This window comes from Canis aureus, chromosome X (assembly GCF_053574225.1).
Source record: "Canis aureus isolate CA01 chromosome X, VMU_Caureus_v.1.0, whole genome shotgun sequence".
Lineage (NCBI taxonomy): Eukaryota > Metazoa > Chordata > Mammalia > Carnivora > Canidae > Canis > Canis aureus.
This window is the reverse complement of record NC_135649.1, coordinates 100,679,453-100,700,339: the sequence shown is the minus strand read 5'-3', so window position 1 is coordinate 100,700,339 and position 20,887 is coordinate 100,679,453. Positions and strand designations below refer to the sequence as shown.

At 37.0% G+C, this 20,887-nt stretch overlaps 1 protein-coding gene and 1 long non-coding RNA gene across 24 annotated transcripts in view; one reads left to right on the top strand and one right to left on the bottom strand.

Moving 5' to 3' along the window:
• Window positions 1-17,171, top strand: part of LOC144308782 (uncharacterized) — a 33,291-nt gene extending 16,120 nt beyond the window's left edge. For 3 of the 23 annotated variants that reach the window (XR_013375103.1, XR_013375096.1, XR_013375104.1), the window contains 6 exons: window positions 4,964-5,111; window positions 5,490-5,716; window positions 7,792-7,983; window positions 15,117-15,279; window positions 15,795-15,896; window positions 16,955-17,171. Coding sequence is in view for 8 of the 23 variants with exons in the window: in XM_077889794.1 (XP_077745920.1) it covers window positions 1,261-1,296; window positions 4,964-5,111; window positions 15,117-15,279; window positions 16,955-17,070 (463 nt within the window). In the remaining 15 variants the exon portion in view is untranslated. Of the gene's footprint in view, window positions 1-1,260; window positions 1,297-4,963; window positions 5,112-5,489; window positions 5,717-7,791; window positions 7,984-15,116; window positions 15,280-15,794; window positions 15,897-16,954 lie in introns of all 23 variants that reach the window. The other 20 variants (XR_013375101.1, XR_013375094.1, XR_013375102.1 and 17 more) reach the window with 15 other exon arrangements.
• LOC144308784 (uncharacterized) overlaps window positions 13,085-20,887 on the bottom strand; it is a 29,634-nt gene continuing 21,831 nt past the window's right edge. The window contains exons 3-5 of the long non-coding RNA XR_013375108.1: window positions 17,998-18,158; window positions 16,890-17,071; window positions 13,085-15,172 (exon numbers count right to left, since the gene is read on the bottom strand). This is a non-coding gene — a long non-coding RNA (uncharacterized LOC144308784). The remainder of the gene's footprint in view (window positions 15,173-16,889; window positions 17,072-17,997; window positions 18,159-20,887) is intronic.

The following is a 20,887-nucleotide window of genomic DNA, read 5'->3' as shown; positions in this document are numbered from 1 at the left end:
TATTACAAAAGTATAAAAAGAATACATGATAAAATCCCATTATGTGGCTTCAGTCCAGATTTTTGGATCTGAAGGGTACTAAAAAAAAATTGAGGGTTCAGTTTAACTTCACTGGAGTCATTAGTTAAGCCACAGATGTTAAATAGACCTAGCTATTATACTTAAGTTAGTACCACTCTAAGAAAAAATTACAGCCCTCAAAGTGTGTATTTGTATATGTACAAATTTTCTTTTTGAGAATCTCAAAAGATAAGTGGAGATTGTATAATACCAGAGGATAGCCTCTCAGAAAACTTATTCGTTTAAGACCTGTTCTGATTTTATGTTTGGAATAATAAAGTGTGGGATAATTTAGGGCAATGCACAAAGTATGTTGAGTTCCAAGTCACTGTCCAAGCAAAGAAAGAGCTATGTAGACCAAGATAGCAGCCATTAAATATAACAAGCTTAAATCCACAACTTCCTGGCCCCAATGATACTGTGAGGTGTACAGATTTTGCCTGTGATATACTTCTGCCTCAATTTAAGCAGCTCCCTATCTCTTTTGACCAATGTGCACCAACTGAAATAACTTTGATTTCTGAATGCTAGGAGTTCCCCACCATGGAGAAAACTGTTTTCCTAAGAATATTATATGCTCCCAAGTCACTGTGAGCTGTGTCTTTTTCTCATCAAATTTGCCATTTAAAAAATTTACTTCTGTGTGTCTCTCCAACTTGAATGTAAGTCTGAGAGGGCAAGACTTTGTCTATTTGGGTCACCACATATCTTTGGTGCCTAGGAAAGTGCCTGGCCCTCAGTATCACTCAATAATGATCAAAGAAAGGGAGGGAGGGAAAGAGGGAGGGAGGAAACAAAAAAGCAAAGGTCTCCCAAGGCATCCTGGTCTCAGCAAGATAAAAAAAGAAAGGAATTTATTGAAACAACACAACAAGCCCGGGTTAGTACATATAATGGTGTTAATTATGCAGGGTTGTTTATATAGTAAAGGTAGTGTCTAATCCATCCCTCAGGTCAGAACACAGGCTCTACCACATGCATTAAAATGCCAGGTCAGTTGATACGATACCCTGAATGCCAATCTGAGAGCTTAGATCTTTTAGCATCAATAATGCAGAAAACAGTGTTTTAGGACCATTAACTTGATAAAAATTTTTAAGATGAGTGAAAGAGAAGTGGACTGGAGCCTATACTTAGGTAGCTATTATACTTTTATAAATTACAAGGTGATAAAACTCCTCATATTTTTTTTTTTTTTAGCTTTGTGACTTTTTCCTCTGTAATTTTCCCCAACATGTAAGTATTCATTCAGAGGAAGCTTTTAAGAAACCATTGGGGATTGGGGGGCACTTGGGTGGCTTGGCCAGTTAAGTGTCTGACTTTGGCTCCTTTATGATCTCAGGGTCCTGGGATCAAGCCTGGTGTCATAGTAGTAGTTGTCATCATCATTGTTGTCATCATCCTCCTCTTCCTCAGGCTCCCTGCTCAGAGAGGAGTCTACTGGTCCGTCTCCCTCTGTCCTTCCCCCTACTCGTGCACATGTACACACACACTCTCGTTCTCTCTCAAATAAATAAATAAAATCTTTTTTTAAAATGCTAAAGGTGCCTCAATTTAAAAAATTGAATTTTCATATTCACTCTTCTAGATATTAATATGTCCTTTCCTAATTGCAGAAGATCTCATGGTACACTAGCATTGACATTAGTATCAAGACAAGTCTGAGATTCAATTTTGACATTAACATTTATTAGCTGTGTAACCTTTGACAGGTCACTTAGTGTTTCAGAGTTTTGATTTCCAGATCTCTAAAGAGAAAAGAATGCCTACCTTTAGAATTACTGGGGAAAGTAAAAATAATATTTGTAAAGCTATAGTGCAGTGTATTGTATAGTGCAGTAGCTATACAATAAATGATAATCCTATTATTTTAATATTTTGACACACTATGCTATTAAAATATAGCAGTTAAGAACATTATGTAGTTTTCCCATTATAGCCAATGGTCAATTTTCTATCCTTATCTCAATTGAACTGTGAGCAGCATTTATACAATGGATCATTCCTTCTCCTTGGTACATTTTCTTCACTTGGCTTTCAGGATAACACAATCTCTTGGTTTAAGTTGTATTTCATTGATTGCTTCTTTTCAGTCTCCTTTGCTGGTCTCTTGCCTTTTCTTCATGTTGGAATGACCTATGGCTTAGCTTTCCATGGTCTTCTCAGTTTACACTCACCTCTTAAAAAGTTCATCCATTTGCATGGCTATAAATACCATTTTTGTCACCACTTCCTACATTTATACCCTGCTCTTCCCCCTCCCCGCCTGCTTAAGTCTCTCCCTAAACTCCAAATGTGTGTGTCCAACTGCTTATCTGACATCACCACCTACTTTACATTTGTCATTTACCCTGTCCGAACCTGAACTTCTCTTTTCCCACTACTCTGTGGTCCCAACTCAACTAATGTCAGTTTTTAAAAATATTTTTATTTATTTATTTATTTATTTATTTATTTATTTATTTATTTGAGAGAGAGAGAGAGAGAGAAGGAGCAGGGGGGAAGAGCAGAGGAGAGAGAAGTTGACTCCTTGTTGAACAGAGGGTCCTGACATGGGGCTTAATCCCAGGATTCTGGGATCATGACTTGAGCTGAAGACAGATGTTTAACCAACTGAACCACCGAGACACTTCTCAACCAATGTCACTTTTATCCCTCTATTTTTTAAAGATTTTATTTATTTATTCATGAAAGACACACAGAGAAAGAGAGAGGCAGACACAGGCAGAGGGAGAAGCAGGCTCCATGCAGGGAGCCCGATGTGGGACTTGATCCCAGGACCCCCGGGTCATGCCCTGGGCCGAAGGTGGCGCTAAACCGCTGAGCCACCCAGGGATCCCCTTATCCCTCTATTTGTTCAGGCCAAAAATCTTAGACTCATTCATCATTCTTCTCTTTCTCTGACATACCACATCCAATGTGTCATCAAGCCCTGTTGGTACTTTCTTCACACACATCTAGAATTTAACCACTTCTCGCCATGTCTACTTTTTTGGAGCCTCCATCATCTCTTTCCTAAATTGCTGCAGTAACCTCTAAATTGACTCTGTCTCTGCTATTGCCCTCTACAACCTGTTCCTCATACAGCAGCTACAGTTGTCCTTTGAAAATAGAAGCAGATCATGCGAAGCTTGCTGGTTTTACTCAGAGAAAAAGCAAAATACTCGTGATGGTTTAGAGACACGGGCCTCTATTAATTCTTTGACTTCATTTCCCCTACTCATCCAGGCTTTTCCAACTTTCTTATTCCTCTCTATCCTCAACTGGCTATTCTTCAAACGCAATAGGTAAATTCTTGCCGTAGGGCCTTTGCACTGGCTGTTTTCTTCATCTAGAGCATTATTTCCCAGAGGTCTCAAGGCTCACTTTCTCACCTCCATCATTTCTGGCTTTTATGTGTCATTTGGCATTTATGTGTCATCTTTTCCATGAGACCTACCCTGATCACACCCTCTAAAATTTTAACACACCCACCTCCACACTCTTGAACTCCTTGTCAGCTTTCAGTTTAATTTTTTAGGCACTTCTAGCTTGTAACATATTTTATAAGTTACTTATTTATTGTACTTATTGGTTATCACTACAACTTTAGCTACACAAGAGCAGTGACCCTTGTCCACTTAGTTCACTTTGGTGTCCCAAGCACCAAGAACAGTGTAAATTTGATGAAAATTTATAAAATGAATAAATATAGTTATAGAATAGAGATAATTATCATTCATAACTAATGATACTGTTGTGAAGATTTAAATAAGATGGTGCGGTTAAAGTATTTTATCACGAGGCCTGGCACATTTTAGGGGCTCAGTAAATGTTGGCTATTATTAAGTGTCTCACAGCAGTTAACTCACATGACATACACCAAAATCAACAGTATTACAACACGAACCCTTTCTTCCAAGTTGGAATTTTACTATCTGGCACCATGGGAAGAGAATATCTGCTCTAGGTATAAACAAGCAGATCCTATTTTATTAGGTTCATCTAGTAAAGGACAAAGAAAGGTATATAAATATTTAGCAATAGTCAATAGCTCAGATATGTCAGTAAAATCAAATAACATTGTTCTTTTTACTTTAAAAATTAAACTTAACATAATTTAAAAAGTTGGTGGCAATGAATATTCTCTAACATTGGAAATTTTTTAAATATTGCAATAAGATGGTTTACAAAATTATTGAGAACTCCCTAAGAGTTAAGGAGCTGACAAAAAAAATGATATTCCCACTATATATTTTAATGAATAACCAATTTCCTTTTGTAGAGTCCAACGAGTTAGAATTGTCGGATATATTTAAATTTTTTGGTTCTTTTCTATATTTCATAAATAGAAAATAATAATAATTGTAATGAGATATTCTTATGTGTATTGCAAATGCAGGTTTTAGTGTGTGGGATTCAATAGAAAATAAATACTTTATTTTCCTATCTTTTTTTGTGACAACATTGAATAATAGTTATAACTGCAAGCCTTTTGTAAGTCAAAACAAAAAGTATTATTTCCAACTATTGAATGGATGTTCTCATTTTGTCTCTTTCCCAATCATCAGTTGCCTATTCTAATAAAATACATTCATTCTTCTATATTTCATTCATATAGCTTAGTCTTTTCCAGAGAATTTACAAATGTTTTACTGCTTGCCAAGCCTCATGTAATTAAACTAGATGACAGAATGTGCCCATAGTTTATTCTGTGGCTTTCTGACTATAGATGCAGAGATTTACATTAAGTCAGGGGTAAATGATACATTTGTATATATTTCTTCTTTCACTAAAAATACTTTAAGGATGTTGACTCTGGAATTTACTAAACAGGCAATTTGTGAATAAATCTATTGCCAGTTTTTTCTTATTCTTTCATTCTTTTGGATGTTCTTCACACAGCTTCATTTCCTTTTTCCAGCTTAATATGTTCAGATATTCACCTCCTCCTATCAAAGTTCATTGTTTTTATTACCACTAGAAAAAGGGTGAGCAATGGAAGAAGAACGGGAAAGAGAAGAATGGCAAACTTCACATTATTGTCTGGATGCTCCTTAGATCTAAATATTGTAAGTTTTCTTCTAACTATTTTAGAAGAACCACTTTTTCTAGCGTTTTTATTGCCACTCATGCCTACTTCACTTTGTTACTCCTCTGCTGGTTGTGGGTGGATGGAGTTTGACTATTTCAGAATAGTTACTGGTGGGTGGGTTCAAGAATCTCTAGTGGGTTGAGAAAAAAGCCATGTTTATATAGATAGTGATCCTTCTATTAAAATCCTGAGAGTGAGTAATATTTAATGGCTATGTTCACCACGCACATAGCAGAGTCCATCTGTAAAGGAACCAACAGTATCTGAAGAGAATTCCATGGGGTCTTCGTATTCCTATGAAGGCTTTGTGTGCATGGGGTTCTAATCTCCAAAATTTGATTCTTTTATTTGGTAGACAAAGTTTCACTCCTGAATGCATGACATGGACCAGGATGCCTATGGGTCTATACAAGTACAAGTTGCTAAGATCTGTCAAGAGTTTGCTTTCCCACTGCAGCAGATCAAAGCACACAGCATTTGGGCCTTGTATACACTGCTCTGACTCTAGAAGTAATGCATTTATGTTGATTGGCTTTATATTGTGTGTACCTGTGGTAGTCACATGATCTGCTTAGATGCCAAGTGAGTACATTCTCTTCTTTGATTTGAAGTCTAGTTCTTTTATATTTTGAAAAACGGAGCTGGTAGAGACCAGTGATGCTATGTATACATGAAAAGCACCATTAAACTTGGCAGATATTTTCTGTGTGGCCTGGCCACCAGAAATAATGAGGCTCTCAAAATATGGAAGATTTTTGCTGGTTGTTCTGGAAAGACCACTTCACTTAAGTGATATTTAGATTATAATAAATTCTAAGTAGATATCATTATATTCCCATTTCTTGTATTTTCTGTATCTGAGAATATGTTTTACCTTAATTTTTACCACTTATCTTAATCTTCAGAGATTGAGTAATCATTGCTTTTCATGACCCACTTTATTAAAACAATGCTACTTGTCAAAGCATGGGATTTGGGTAGCTACAGTAATGTGTGCAGCTGAATCATAACTTTTGTAAGCAGAGAGCCAGTAATCAAATTACATATACTGTGTTGTAATTATCATTCAAAAACTCAATATACTAGCACAATTAAGTGTCTAAATGATTTCAGATAGAGAGCCCATTTAAAAGAACATTTTACTTTCGTTTTATTGGCAAGTTTTAAGACCAGAATTTAAAAAGCCCAAAAATGGACATAATTTAGGATGTGCATTTTAATGAAGAAAGTAGAGAAAATGCTAAATGATTTGGGGAAAAAAGATATTTATATCTTTCATAACTTCTATAAGTGATACAACTTCTATAAGTGCTGGGTTTTTTTTTTCCCTGTTGCTTAAAGAGTGAAATAGTTACATGTAATTGACCGTCTGAGCACCAGACTGATGTGAAGATGTGAATGTTTCAAATAAGTGACATATTTTAATTTGAGATTTTGAATCTAATATAACATGCAAATTGCAATAGTCCTTAATGTAGAAAAGGGGAAAAATGTAGTGATTGAGTTTGGGGAAATTGTAAATTGGGCAGATCTAGCCAGCTGCAGTGATGAACAAGGCTTCCTTTATTATTGCTTCAAGAAAAGCTATTTAGTGGCTAGCACAAAGTAGCTGCTTGAATGCAGGAATATCGAATATCCCTTTGAGAGACGTATTTGATTATACATTTTCCCTTTACCCTCTTGTTTCTTTCTAGCTCTCCAAGTTCCACAAAAAAGTTCCCATGATCACTGTTGTTGTTTTCCTAGGTTTTGTTTTTTGACCTGTAGGTGATACTACTGACAACTGTTATCTATGTAAAATGATCTTATCAATCTTTAACTTTATACCTGATTCTTATGTTCCCTTGTTTAAAATCCTCCAATCCATACTTTGTGCTTACAGGATTAACTGTAAACAGGTTAGCCTGACAGGCACTTTTTACTACCTAGTTGAAGAATTCTTTTTCAGCTTTACTCCATGCTCTGGTCAAAATGACTTCTCAGCATGCATATTCTTTTACAATGCTGAATACACAGACACACACAGACACAACCCTCTCTGGTTAGTACATGCTTCCCACTAATTTCTGCCTGGAAAACTCTTATTCATCCTTCAATACCCATCTCAGGTGTCTCCTCTGTTAAGCCTGTCTCAACTTCTCTGGTAGAGCATGCGATACAATTCCACTCTCTATCATCCCCAATGATAAGAACACAAATTCGTGCTAAAGCACTTATGTTATTGTAATTAGTTCTCTCTCTCTCTCTCTCTCTCTCTCTCTCTCTCTGTGTGTGTGTCTGTGTGTGTGTGTGTGTGTGTGTGTGTGTGTGTGTTAGAATAGAAGCTTCATAAAGACCTGATATATCTCTGAAAAAATTAGCCTGGCATGTAGGGTTCATCATAACAGATCACAGTGAATACTTGATTGACTGAATATACAAATCTTTATGTGTGGCTTTTGCACAACCTGTGGTTGCGAGTGCCAATTCAATGTGCAGAGTTGGAAGCTGTTTGCAGCTCTTCCAGTCAGTTTTATGGTCTGCCAACACATCCTTGGGTGGTGTACGCTCCTCACTGATAGGATTTTTTTCCAATAGTACTTGGCGTGGTTATAGCATTCAAAATTGTTTTTTACTGTGTCTGTTTTTTTCTGCCCTGCTCAACTTCATTCTCTCAGTTTCTGTACAGCATGCTGCCAGGACATCCTGTTGTGACCCGTTCCCCTCCTGTGCCTCACCCATCCAGGTAACTTTGTGACAAGAAAGACTAGGAGACTGGCCAGCTTCCAGCATCTTGTCGCTGGTGATCCTGTATTACAGTAGGCGTTTGAGTGGTGAACCTGGGCATGCTGCCACAGCCAGCAGTGAAGGTGAATGCTTTCCAGTGCCAATAAGGACTAAGGCATGAAAGTAAATCCATGCAGAATTGACTTTGTCAGTGCTTTCTAGTAAAGGAGATTATACATGCAAAGTGCACTGGTAGCAGTAGGCATTATTTTGTTACTTGTAGTTCTAGATGAAAGAACACCAATATTCTTCACCTTAATTGGTGTTTTAGCAAGAAGCTGATGTTAATAGAAAGTACCGTACCTTGTTGCATGTGTTGCCTTGCTCTCCTCAGGGATAGAGAAGTGGTACATATTCCTACAGGTCAATGCTTCCCCAACTTGAATTGCTTATGAATCACCCAAGGGATTTTGATTCAGTAGATCTGGAAGAGAGCCAAGGTTCTGCATTCCTAACAAACTCCCAGGTGGTACCACGATGCCAGTATTGCTGCTCTGAAGACCTCACATTGAGCAGCAAGGATATAGAGGGAAGAGTGAGTTCCTCAAAAAGCAATACTGGCTAATGGGCATGCCTGTATATCTCGGTGCTTCAACCATGCCACAGGACAAGAACATGCCCTAACACACAAAATACATCAGTTCTCTCATCACTACTTCATGTTAGTGCAAACTTACTCACAGTGGAAACATGCCTGGATTAGTGGTCTCCCTTACACAGGGCTCTTAAAGTTCTCTGTGGAGAAGAGAAATGGTTGGCTACTCCCCCTTCCCAATCTGTGAACAGAATGATTTTGTACATTGAAAGACAATTCATTCTGAGCTATAGAAGAAGTGAAGTTCTATTGTCAAGAATTTAGGGAGTCCTATGAATTGCCACCAGGTCAGCTTTTTCTCCTAACTCTCCAAAGAGAGCAGTTGGAGGAGTCTTGTTTATTGACCTCCTGCTATATGTGGGGCACTGTGTCTTAGGCAATAGAGATACAAAGGCATAAAGCATAGTCTTTTACCTGAGAAAGTTGACAGTAAAGGATCACTTTTTTGACTTTATATTTATAAAAGTGCACACCTAATTACTGCTTATTAACCAAAATGTGGCTAGGACACTAACACAAGGAGAATATATTATATTTTTAAGGCTAAGTCATCACACACATTTATGGTATGATTAGTAGAGTTATGAGTGACAATCATATGCCACCTCTAGTCTGTAAATCATAGCTTCTTAGCCCTGCTTTAAAAACAAAATGTGACTGTGGGCTAAATGCTGTGTTAGCACAAGGAGTAATCTTCTTGTTAAACTACAAAGGGCGTCCCAGAGTTTTAATTTTGTTTCCATGTGTAAAATTATATACTCTTTGGATAGCTACTAAATTTGGCCATGTAGCTAAACTGCTCCAAGAAGAGATAAGAGAGGGGAACAGATAACTGTAGACCATGAGATAGAATACAGTAAACACCAGAGAGGTGAAACATAATGTCCTGCGTGGTTGGCAACCAGCTGACCAAATCCAGCCCACCGCTGGGTTTTGTAAATAAAGTTTTATTGGAACCTATTTGTGTTATCTGTGGTTGCTTTCATGTTACAATCACAGAATCGAGGAGGTATAACAGAAATTGTATGGTTTGCAAAACCTAAAATAAATCCCTGTAAATAAAAAGAAATGTGTGGGAAATATCAGAAAGGGAGACAGAACATAAAGACTCCTAACTCTGGGAAACGAACTAGGGGTGGTGGAAGGGGAGGTGGGCAGGGGGTGGGGGGGGTGAATGGGTGACGGCCACTGAGGGGGGCACTTGACGGGATGAGCACTGGGTGTTATTCTGTATGTTGGTAAATTGAACACCAATAAAAAATAAATTTATTAAAACACACACACACACAAAAGTTTGCTGACCCCTAGAGTCTAAGAAGTAGGCTCACTTTTTTTAAAATTATAAATTGTCATATAACATTGTATAAGTTTAAGGTGTACCAATAAGTGTGGGGTCAGGGCCAGGGAACAGTTCTGACTCTCTCCTGCACTTTGTTCATATCCACATTTCATCCACCCTCCCCACAGCCCTGCCCCACAAACCTTGACCTTCCTTCAAGGGTAGCAATGCACACCCAAGCACTGAGGGTTCTCTCTTCAGGGAGTCAACCAAAAGAAGAAGCTCACAAGGCCTGCTGGGCGGGACATGTTGAGTTTTGGAATACCATATAGTCTGGAAAGCAGGAGACAAGGGTTTTGGGTGTGTGCACCTCCTTGGGTCTCCTATATTCTTTGCCCCATGGGCAGTGGCTTAGCAGGAACAGGGCCAGAGTAGAACCTCTACAGGGAGAGTTAGATCAGGGGCCTCTAAGCCTGGTTCTAAGGGTAATACCACTAAGAAGTCTCATTAAATTTGGAAGCTGGACACGGGAAATATTAGGAAAGTCTTTTAGTTAGGTGTGATACTTTGATTTATAAAAAGAGGTATATATGTGGTCTACTTCCCTGTTTGTGCACAGATTCCCTAAAACCTTGGAATTTACTAAGTGTTGAGAGTGATAAAGGTGTCTTTTGTTATGTTCATGAGGTGATCTTTGTAAGGCACTTAAAGATGGGGGCTGGTCACTGGGAGAACCAAACCTTTAATTAGAGGGTTAGAACTTTTAGTTCTCACCTCCCCCACCTGCAGAGAGGAGAGTGGGACTGGAGGTTGAATCACTTGCAATTGGCCGATGCTTTAGTCAATCATGATTATGTAATGAAGCCTCCATAAATACCCAAAATGACAGGGTTTGGAAAGCTTCCAGGTTGGAGAGCACAGGGAGATTTGGGAAGAGTGCTGCTCCTGGAGAGGGCATGGAAGCTCTGCACCCTTTTCCCATCCATGTTCTACACATCTCTTCCATCCAGCTGTTCCTAAGTTATATCCTTTTTTTAAAATTTTAGGAAAGATTTTATTTATATGAGAGAGAGAGAGAGAGAGAGAGATCATGAGCAAGGGAGCTGCAGAGGGAGAGCAAGAGGAACAAACAGACCCCCTCTGCTGAGCAGGGAGCTCAATTCCAGTACCCCAAGATCATGACTTGAGCCAAAGTCAGACGTTTAACCCACTGAACCACCCAGGAGCCCCCTAAGTTATATCCTTTTATAATAAACAGATGATGTAGTGAGTAAAATGTTTCTCTGAGTTCTGTGAGCTGCTCTAGCAAATTAAGCATACCCAAAGAGGAAATTTTTGGAACCTCTGATTTATAGCCCATTGGTCAGAAGCGTAAGTGAGCTGGGCTTGTGACCTGTGTCTGAAGTGGGAGGAGGGGCAATCTTGTAAAACTGAGCCTTTAACCTGTGGAATCTGGCACTTCGAAGGGAAGGAAAGCAGTTCACAAGAAGATGAAAACAAGGGATGCCTGGGTGGCTCAGCAGTTAAGCGCCTGCCTTTAGCTTGGGGTGATCTTGGAGTCCCAGAATCAAGTCCCACATCGGGCTTCCTGCATAGAGGCTGCTTGTGTCTGCCTCTCTGTGTGTGTGTGTGTGTGTGTCTCATGAATAAATAAATAAAATATTTTTAAAAAAAGAAAATGAGTAAATGTTTGGTAAACAAATGTTTGCTAGGCCATACAGAAACAATGAGACACAGAGAGGAATTTTAATAGCCTTTGCTAAATTCCTCCCTGTCTACCACAGCTAGATCATATTATGATGTAGTTATCTATGTTGGTAGCTTCCTTCCTGGAGAAGGTCCTCCATCCAAATTATTTGAGGCAATTAGGGGAGCAAAGTTTCTTTCTTAGTCTTTTGGACCTGGAGTGTTTTCAGAGCAAAATAATCTGCATGCCACATCTTAGGGTGACTCATTCTGAACCCCTACACTATCAGCTACATCTCGAGAAAATCTCTTAATATTTCAGCCATCACTTTGGAAGATCAGGGGCTGTTCTAGCCTAGATCTATGATTCTTAAGTATATGGAGAGTATCATTGTTAATAATAAGAATTTGTTGTATGCTTTAGATGTATTGGAGTAGAATTTGGGAGAGAAGAGAAAGAAGAGCCACCTCTAAGTAGAGAATCAGTACTCAGTCTAGAAAATGGCTCAAGTTGCTTTTATTTTAAGGTTAGACTTAAATAAAATGACATAGTTAATTAGTGTCTGCGCTGCAATTAGAAAATAATCCTCATGACTTTGAGCCTGGTGTTGCTTGTCCTCTATACTAAATCCAATAATCAGCAACATGGCACCAGTGGGAAATAGGGGGTGTATTAGACTGGTGGTTTTCAAATCTTGGTGAAAACAGTAATCCCTTCATGAGTCTTCTGAAATGCTGATTCCTTAGCTAAACACAAGGGATTCTGATTCTGAAGGTCTGTGCAAGGCCTGGGAATCTGCACCTATGCATTTACAAAGTACCAGTGGAAATTTGGAGACAGGTGGTCCTTGGACTCACTTAGAAAAGTAGTGGGTTAGAATGTACTGTACTTTCTTCACTTTGGGATGGTAGCTCTCTACTGAAGTGCCTTTAGTATGTTGAAGATCTGAGTTCTTTCCCCAGGGAAGATGACTGACTTGTGCTGACCCATCCCCGTGATCTTGTCTGCCCAGTTTCACTGAGGTCTTTGGAGTACCCATATATGAGACTGGAGTTACGGAGTCACCTCAGGCCAAGAAACAAAAGGCAGTTTTCTGACCTTCTCTGATTTTATCATTGCCATACTCTAACTCGCTGAGCTAACCAGCCACAGTTCTATTGGAACTCACCATGGAGACAGATTAATTTTAACTCAGAGAACATGGGCTTTTCAACACAAGTTAAATATAGGCTGGCACAGAACATTACAGAAGCGTTAGGTCCTCAGAAATTTTTTTAGCTCCTAAACTTTGAGCAGCTACTAATGTATGCTCCTCATACTTTCTCTTGGTCATTCTCACCTTTTCTTCTTTCCATGATCACTGAAATGGGGAGGGCAGAACTTTACCAGCAGGAAACACAAAGGTCATCGGTGAGCAAATTTCTCCTAAAGGATCACATTGAAAGTTAATGGAAAGAGCAGTCCATATGTCTGAGGTTCTAAGGTAGAACCCTGAGCTTTGTGCTTGCTGTTTGTGTTTTCTTGGGTGAAAATACTTACCTTGAAGTAATATCAGATACGTTTTGAAATACATTTCCACAAAATAAATGCTCTGAAATTTGACCAAATGGAAAAATTTGGAGGTAAACATACTGCACAGTTTCATCTGTAAGTTTTTATTTTTCCTAGAACCAAAGAGAGTATACACACACACATACGCAACTCCTACTTTTAGCAGATATTTCATTAAGATACCACTCAATGCAAATGTTAATGAGACTTTCAAATCAAGAAATTGCAGTGATACGTTATTGTCTTTCATTATAAGACTACCAGTTGGCATTAGCAATATTTGGTACTTCTGACTAGCATAAGGATTTTTTAAAAAGTTAATTAATGACTTTCAATGGTGGAGTCATGTCCAGTATAAGTGGATTCTATAATAATACTAGGAAATAGAAGATGAAATGTAAGGCTGGCAATAATGAACTTTGTATGACCCATATGGCAATATACATTAATGTTTCAAAAATACTGATAAGTTGTCAGTAGTAAATTACAAATACTTACAAATCTGAGGTAAGAAATTTTTAATGTTTGGAATATTGGCCTCCTTAAGCTACATTACAGTACAAGTTGTAGTTAAAAGTGAAGATCCTGGAGGCCATCACTTGAGATCTCATTCCAGCTCCGTGAACTTGGACATCTCACATAAACTCCATTTTTCACCTAAAAATGAGTGAAACTACTCACAGGGTTGATACCAGGGTTAAAAGAGATCATCTACATCAAGGGCTTAGTACAGTAAACAGTAAATGCTAGATTTTAGCAATATTTTACCATAGTTTCATCTTTTTTTTCCTTAAAAACTAGTGCTTAATAGATATATTCCTTTAATTTAAGTATCTCTTCTGCATTGTGCATATAAATGTATGCATTAATTTGGTAAAGTCAATTAATTAAAAATAAGTATAACTATATTTTTGAAACAGCCCTATAAATAATAAACATACTTCCAAGTTCTCAATAGAATGATAAAAGCTATCAACAGGCCCTTGCCCTGCTGAGTTTCCCTATGAAGTCAACAGCTCAGCCAGCCTCTCAAAGGCCACGGAAGTTTGAAGGTCAGACACTGTATGTGTAGGGGTGATCTCCAGATTTAACTCTTAAATGCAGGCCACTCAGATTTGTAGCTGTGTTCATCTCTGTGAGATAAGAGACATCTTCTACATTTGAAACATTGACAATATGAAAAAGGTAGTAATCACACCCGTAATCATACTTAGATCTGCTAAATTAAAGACAGAAAGCAAGGTTACACAGACATCACCTCTTAGTGACAGAAATTTGACTGCAAGGGCCCAGCCAGGTCCCTTCTTCCAACAGCCATCAAGGTGGATTGTACTTAAAATATCTCAAATACTTAAAATAATAATCATAGTAATAATGGCAAGAATTTCGTTTAAAGTCATATTTATCAAGGTCCTTTACTGATCTAAATCTTTATGAAAGTGCAACTCCTGAGTGCATTTCTTCCTCCAGTCCCTTGTTTTTACTATTTGAGAAAGGAGCATCCCCAGGGAATTTGACAGAGTCACATATGGAGCTTGAGATTGTTGATCCTCATGTCAGATACAAATATCTATGGACTCTTGGACAGATTACATTTAGGTTTCTTGATGTCTCTCAGGCCTGTCATTTTTTTATAAAATGAAATTAGAAGGTTCCGATAAGGTAGACTTTTCACACACGCTATTGGTTATCATCTCCATTTTTTTTGTAGGTCTTTACAAATTGATGATTTGTTCTTTGTACAGCTCAAAGCAACCTAACTGATTTGTTATTTCCTAGAATTTACATTAAAAAGCCCCATGGTTTTCTATTTGTAGCAAAAGCATTTTTCTCTTCATAGTTGAGCATTTTCATAAGCCCTTATTCCTTTGTCACTTTAGAAAAATATCTAACTTAAATTGGAATGGATTTCAATGTAAAGTAGTTTAAACCGTTGTAGTATAAAAAAGAGATATCTATAAATCACAGTGGAAGGTAATTGATGAGAATGCATAGTGCTAAAGAATATAGAACTACATTGGCCATAGGGAAATGCTCATGAACTGTGAAACTTTACAATTTTCTTCCTTTTCTTCACTTGAAATTTGCATTGCTTTCCTCCCAGGGGATTTCAAGAGACGCTTCAGAGAACTTTAAAACTTTCAATAATGTTTTAAATACCTGGGGAATAAAAACAAAAACCAAGAGTAATAATGTTGGAGGAAGAGGCAGTGGAAAGGAACAGAGAATAGGAGCAAAAGGAAAAACAAAGGTGACTGGACAAAAAGGTAACATCCTCAGGTGCTGTAGTGGCTGATTCGTCTGTAGTCTGCTTTTGTAAAATCTTATGTGGATTTGGGAGTAAGCCCCATAATACCCTCATTCCATGCCTAACACTAGTCATACACTCATTTTGGACAAGAGGCTGTCAATACCAAGTCCCTATTATTCACCATACTGTTATCTGTAGTTACTTTCCAGACTCTATTGAATAGATGAATATATGATAATTCTGTTAATATTCTTATTCTCAAAATATTTCAGCTCTGCCATATATTATCAATATGTTCTTTAAAATGAGGATAATAAAAATACTGATATCAAAGGCTTGCTTTAGGGATTGAAAGAGTTGGGGGATGCCTGGCTGGCTGACTTAGTAGAACATGTGACTCTTGATCTCGGGCTTGTGAATTTGTACCCCAAGTTGGGCGTAGAGATTACTTAATAGGGAGGTCCTTTCCTCTGCTTTGTCTAGAATAGTTATAGAACTGAACTAATATTTTGAAATTTCGTATGTTAATAGATTCAAGCAATTTGCATGGGAAAGTGGCAGTAGACAGATTACCTTTATGTTCCACTCTTGAAATTTTGCAAAGCATTTTAACAGAATTCTCAAAATGAGAAGGTATGTTAGACTCAAGTTTATCAATTCTCAATATACATCACTGTATCGCTAGCATTTTTTATCCCATTCAACCATCCAGTTCACTTGGGAGGCTACTTAAAAGATGTTAGATTACAAAATAGTTTATGTCACCCTCCCATGTCTTTGACATCTCCATTTTTCTGGAACCTACAGAGATAGGTGAGCACTCTATGCCAGTACTCCAAGAATAGATATCTTTTTTTTCCACACCTGTCTCTTCTAGTGTATGATTCTCCTTATCTCTTTGAGACATTTCAATGGTTTAGTTTCTACAAACATGATTTTATCAGAACTTTGCTTTATACTTTAGACTTGAAAGGAAACTTCTTTGGGGATAGTTCCATCTTACTTGTTCAAGGTGTGAAACATATAACTATCTGATTTTTTCCATGCTACTCTGATACACAATGATTCTAAATTGAAGTAATAGAATACTGTTGCCTCCAGACTTTATCTTGAATAATAAGAGAATAACAATTGGATATTTGGGGTAGATTAATATACACACTGCATGGATTGGTAAAAATATTGCTTTTTTAAATGTATTCTAGTATAATTATCTATTTTCACAAAACTCTTAGGAGAGTCAGGTGAATGGAATTTATCCTTATAACAGTGACCATTATACAGTATTCCAACATGACTTTAATGGTACTTTCTGGTGACCTGTGTAACAGAAGTTACTCTAATTGTATTGGATGAGATGAATAGTTGATCAAGAGCAAATTTCATTTTCAGCACAATTACCAAGGAAACTAAATTATAAAAATATTTCTTATAAAGTCTTTGTATTTCTTATTCTGAGATTATAAAGGTAACCTTTCAATTTATTATTAATAGAGTATTTGGAAGCCAGATTCCACATTAAGTCAATGAAAGGCTATTTGGGTAGACTACAATGTGGGGAGGGATCCCATTTTTCTGAAGATAGTTTGAGATTATAGTGTGGGTGGTGAAGGGAAGGGTACTCACAGTGTGTAGAGTCACAGACTCAGCAAGAATGTAACCCTGCTGGCTGCACCTTCTTTTCCCCACAGGGAATCCCAGCAAAGCAAGAAGGGGTGAAGTGGCTGAGAAGGGCCAGTGCCAGTGGTATGTGACTCCAGGATCTACTGAAAGAAGTTTGCATTGCAGGTCCATTTGTAGATCTTGATCTACACATCAGAGACTCAATAGTTAATTTTACTCACTAAGATAAAGGTCTTATTTATCTGATTTTAACAGATGTAATAAAATTATTTAAATTAATCTTTACCAGATGGCTCTCTTATCCTTTACATCATTTCATACATTTTTTAATCTATAAAAATGTTGGTGGTAAATAGAGAACATGATGTAAAATGTCAACTCTTTCCAACAGGTTAGAGTAGAAGATGGTTTTGTTTAGCTGAGTTGTGCAACATAAATACCAATAGCTGAGCTTGGCATATAATATTTATGGAATAACTCTGATTGTAAAGCTTTGCTTCTCTCCATAAGATTTAGGCATAGTTTACAATAAGGACTATCATGTTGAGCTAAATAGGGTTTAACATTCTTGAAGTGTTTTTATGCTGTGGTTATCTGACTCTATGAGTTAATTTGCATTGTGTTTAACTTGTCTCTACTGTCCATGTCTCTTTTCACATTTTTGTTGATAATGTCTAGTCCCATACTTACATACCAATACATTTTTCTTAGAAGATCTATTCTATGAAATATTATAAGGGGAAAAAAGGATAAGTTTGGAAAATGCTAAATCCTGTGTCTTCTACTTGGATTTTCATAATGGACATAAAGATAACTAAAGGCTCTGAGAAGTCCTGCAGGTAAAAGAAAAAAAAAAAAAACACTGAAGAGTGTTTAACCCAGTGTTCTCTGGATGTATTGGATCATGGAGCATGCTTTTTTTGCATAATGTCTTGTTATATCTCACAGAATTTTGGGAAATGCCAATTTAGACATCTAACGCAATCACGTAGACTCGAATTTACCTATGTATTTCTAATGAAATGAACCTAAGTACATAAAGTAAGGTTTGCAAAAAGTATACTACATTTCTGTTTTCTTAAATAGAATTCATTTAATCTTTCCACCTCACCTGGGAAAACCTCTTGTTCACCTTCATTCTATTTCTTTTACCATAGATATTGTTGTTTCATGTAACTCAAAGTTTATTTTGCTCTCACTTTCTGTGTGTTCAAAGTGGGATTATTCCTCCAAAGTTCCAGGTAGGTGAGAGGACAGATTTCCATTCTTTCTCTATTTCCAGTTTAACAGAGGGTAAGAAAAAACAAACATTAAGTTTCCATATTAAAAGAATATGAAAAAAAAGAATATGAAAACATTTAGACCCTTACATAATTGAAAAAGCATCACTTACATTCAACTTTGGCTTTTACATGATTATATCCTGGGCCCTGCCTCTCTCTTTCATTACATAGCACTCTCCATCTAGCCCGATAGGCCTTTGATTCACTTTCTGCCTTTGGGCCTTTGTCCTTGCTGTTCCTTCTCCCAGTATCTTTCCTGGTCCTTGCTGTTCCTTCTCCCAGTATCTTTCCTGCTCTTCATACTGACCATTCCTTGAAATCAAAGCTCTCAGATTAAATGTCAACTCCTTAGAGAAGTCTTCTCTAACTACCAGACCAGAGTATTTACCTAGTCCCTCACTACAACCAGGTAGTGCAACCAGTACAACATCACCCTATCTTAATTCTCTGCATAGCACCTATTATTATTATTTGATGTTTTATTGTTTATTTATCTTTTGGTTTCTCCCAACCAGAATCCAAAAGCTCCATGAAAGCTGAGATATTATCTATCTTAGTCTCCACTGCTTCCCCATTTCCTAATACAGTGCCAGGAAAATAGTCTAGAATCTACAGATAATTGTTGAATGAATGAATGAATGAATGAATGAATATTTGCCTTTTCATGCTTTTTATTTTCTTGCTTATTTCTTAGTCTTTCTTTCTTCCTTTTTAAAGATTTTATTTATTTATTCATGAGAGACACACAGAGAGAGACAGAGACATGGGCATAGGGAGAAGTAGGCTCCATGAAAGGATCCCAATGTGGGACTCGATCTCGGGACCCCAGGATCACGCCCTGAGCCAAAGACAGACGCTCAACTGCTGAGCCACCCAGGCATCCCTTTCTTGGTCTTTATCACTGGAAATTTCAGTCACCCTTTGCAGCCATTCTATGCATTATTTTCCCCCTCCCCCTGGTCACTCTCAACGCCATTCCATAAAATGGGCCATCTTCCTTTCTTATCTCTAATTCTACAGTTTCTCTGAGAGTCTGAGTTAATCTTTCATGTCTCTTTATATTAAACTACCTTGGAGACTGTTCTTGTCTATACTTAAAGTTTACATATATGGCAAAAAGCCTTCTATATCCTCTCCTTTGACACCTATAGCTTAATCTCATTGCTAACTTCTCTGCTTTGCTGTTGCAGTGCTAGCAAAACATGCCAGCTAAATCTTGTTTTCCTGTTGTTCATTGTCTATTAATATTGTGTCATAAGGCAGACTAGGTACATTTTAGGGCAAGAACTATGCCACATCCTTCTTTTCTTTCTTCTTTTCTTTCTTAATAACGCCCAAGGCATTTTCTACCATATTTCAATGAGGTTCAGTGAATAAATGCACTGCCAAAAGTAGACAGTGTCTAATGAAAAACAAAGCATCAGTATTAATTAATGCCAAAAGTAGACAGTGTCTAATGAAAAACAAAGCATCAGTATTAATTAATGGTCCTGGGCAGCCCAGGTGGCTCAGTGGTTTAGCGCCACCTTTAGCCCAGGGTGTGATCCTGGAGACCAGAGATGGATTCCCATGTTGGGCTCCCTGCATGGAGTCTGCTTTTCTCTCTGCCTCTCTCTCTCTCTCTCTCTCTCTCTCATGAATAAATAAATAAATGAAATATTTAAAAAGTTAATGGTCCTAAATGAGCCCCTTATATTATTTATTCACATTACTAAGATTAGGAAGGAAGAATTAAGTGGCAGATCTCTATACAATGACCCCTTCTTGCCTTTGTTTTGATAGGGCTGCTTCCTATTATGGTTTTTTTCCCCACAATTGAGACATTAAAGATATCTATCTATCTATATATATATAGATAGATAGATAGATATAGATATATATATAGATATAATAAAGATATATATATCTTTAATTTATAAAAGTACTATAAGAATACCAAACCAAGTTGAGAAAATAAAGAGATAAGAAAATATAATCCACAGGTAAAATGTCTTCTTAAATATTTTTCTTTCTTTAGTGTTTTGAAATTAGGATGTATTACTCTGATGCTCTAGGATAAAAACAATCTTCCTAACATCTCTTATATACAGTATTCTGCTCTGGCTTTTATTTGCCAGATACAAAAATCATTTAAAATTATTATTACCTGAAAAATTTGTTTGTAATGATCAATTAAAATAATACCAAATTGCAACAAATAAAAAATAAAATTATCTTCCCTGGTTATATTAAATGCATAATACATTTAGGCTTCTAAACTATAAAGATTTTATTTGTTTAAAAATAAAAGGGAGACAAATAGAATCCAGTAACAGCAATATATATTTCCTCACAAAAATTTTGTCTATTTAATGATAACATTCACTTACGGTTTTTATTAATCAGTCAGAAAAGCAATCCCATATGAAAAAGCAGAATATAGCTTCATCACAAAGTTTGTGAAAGGAACCATAGAACCTATAAATGTTTTTTGTGTGTTTTCGGTAAATGTTACTTGGGTAAAATGCAATTGTGAAGTGAATTGATTCTAATCACAATTGTTTTCTGTGAATGAAGTCCCCAACAAAACTCAATCAGTATTCAAAGACTTTTAAAGGATTAAATTCCATCTGTGGTTGAAGATCAAATTTTAGAGTACTGGTAAATATTAGTTTTTGACTCTGAGTATCTTAAAGAATAATTAAGTCATATTTTGAAAAGCCTATCCCTTTAATATAC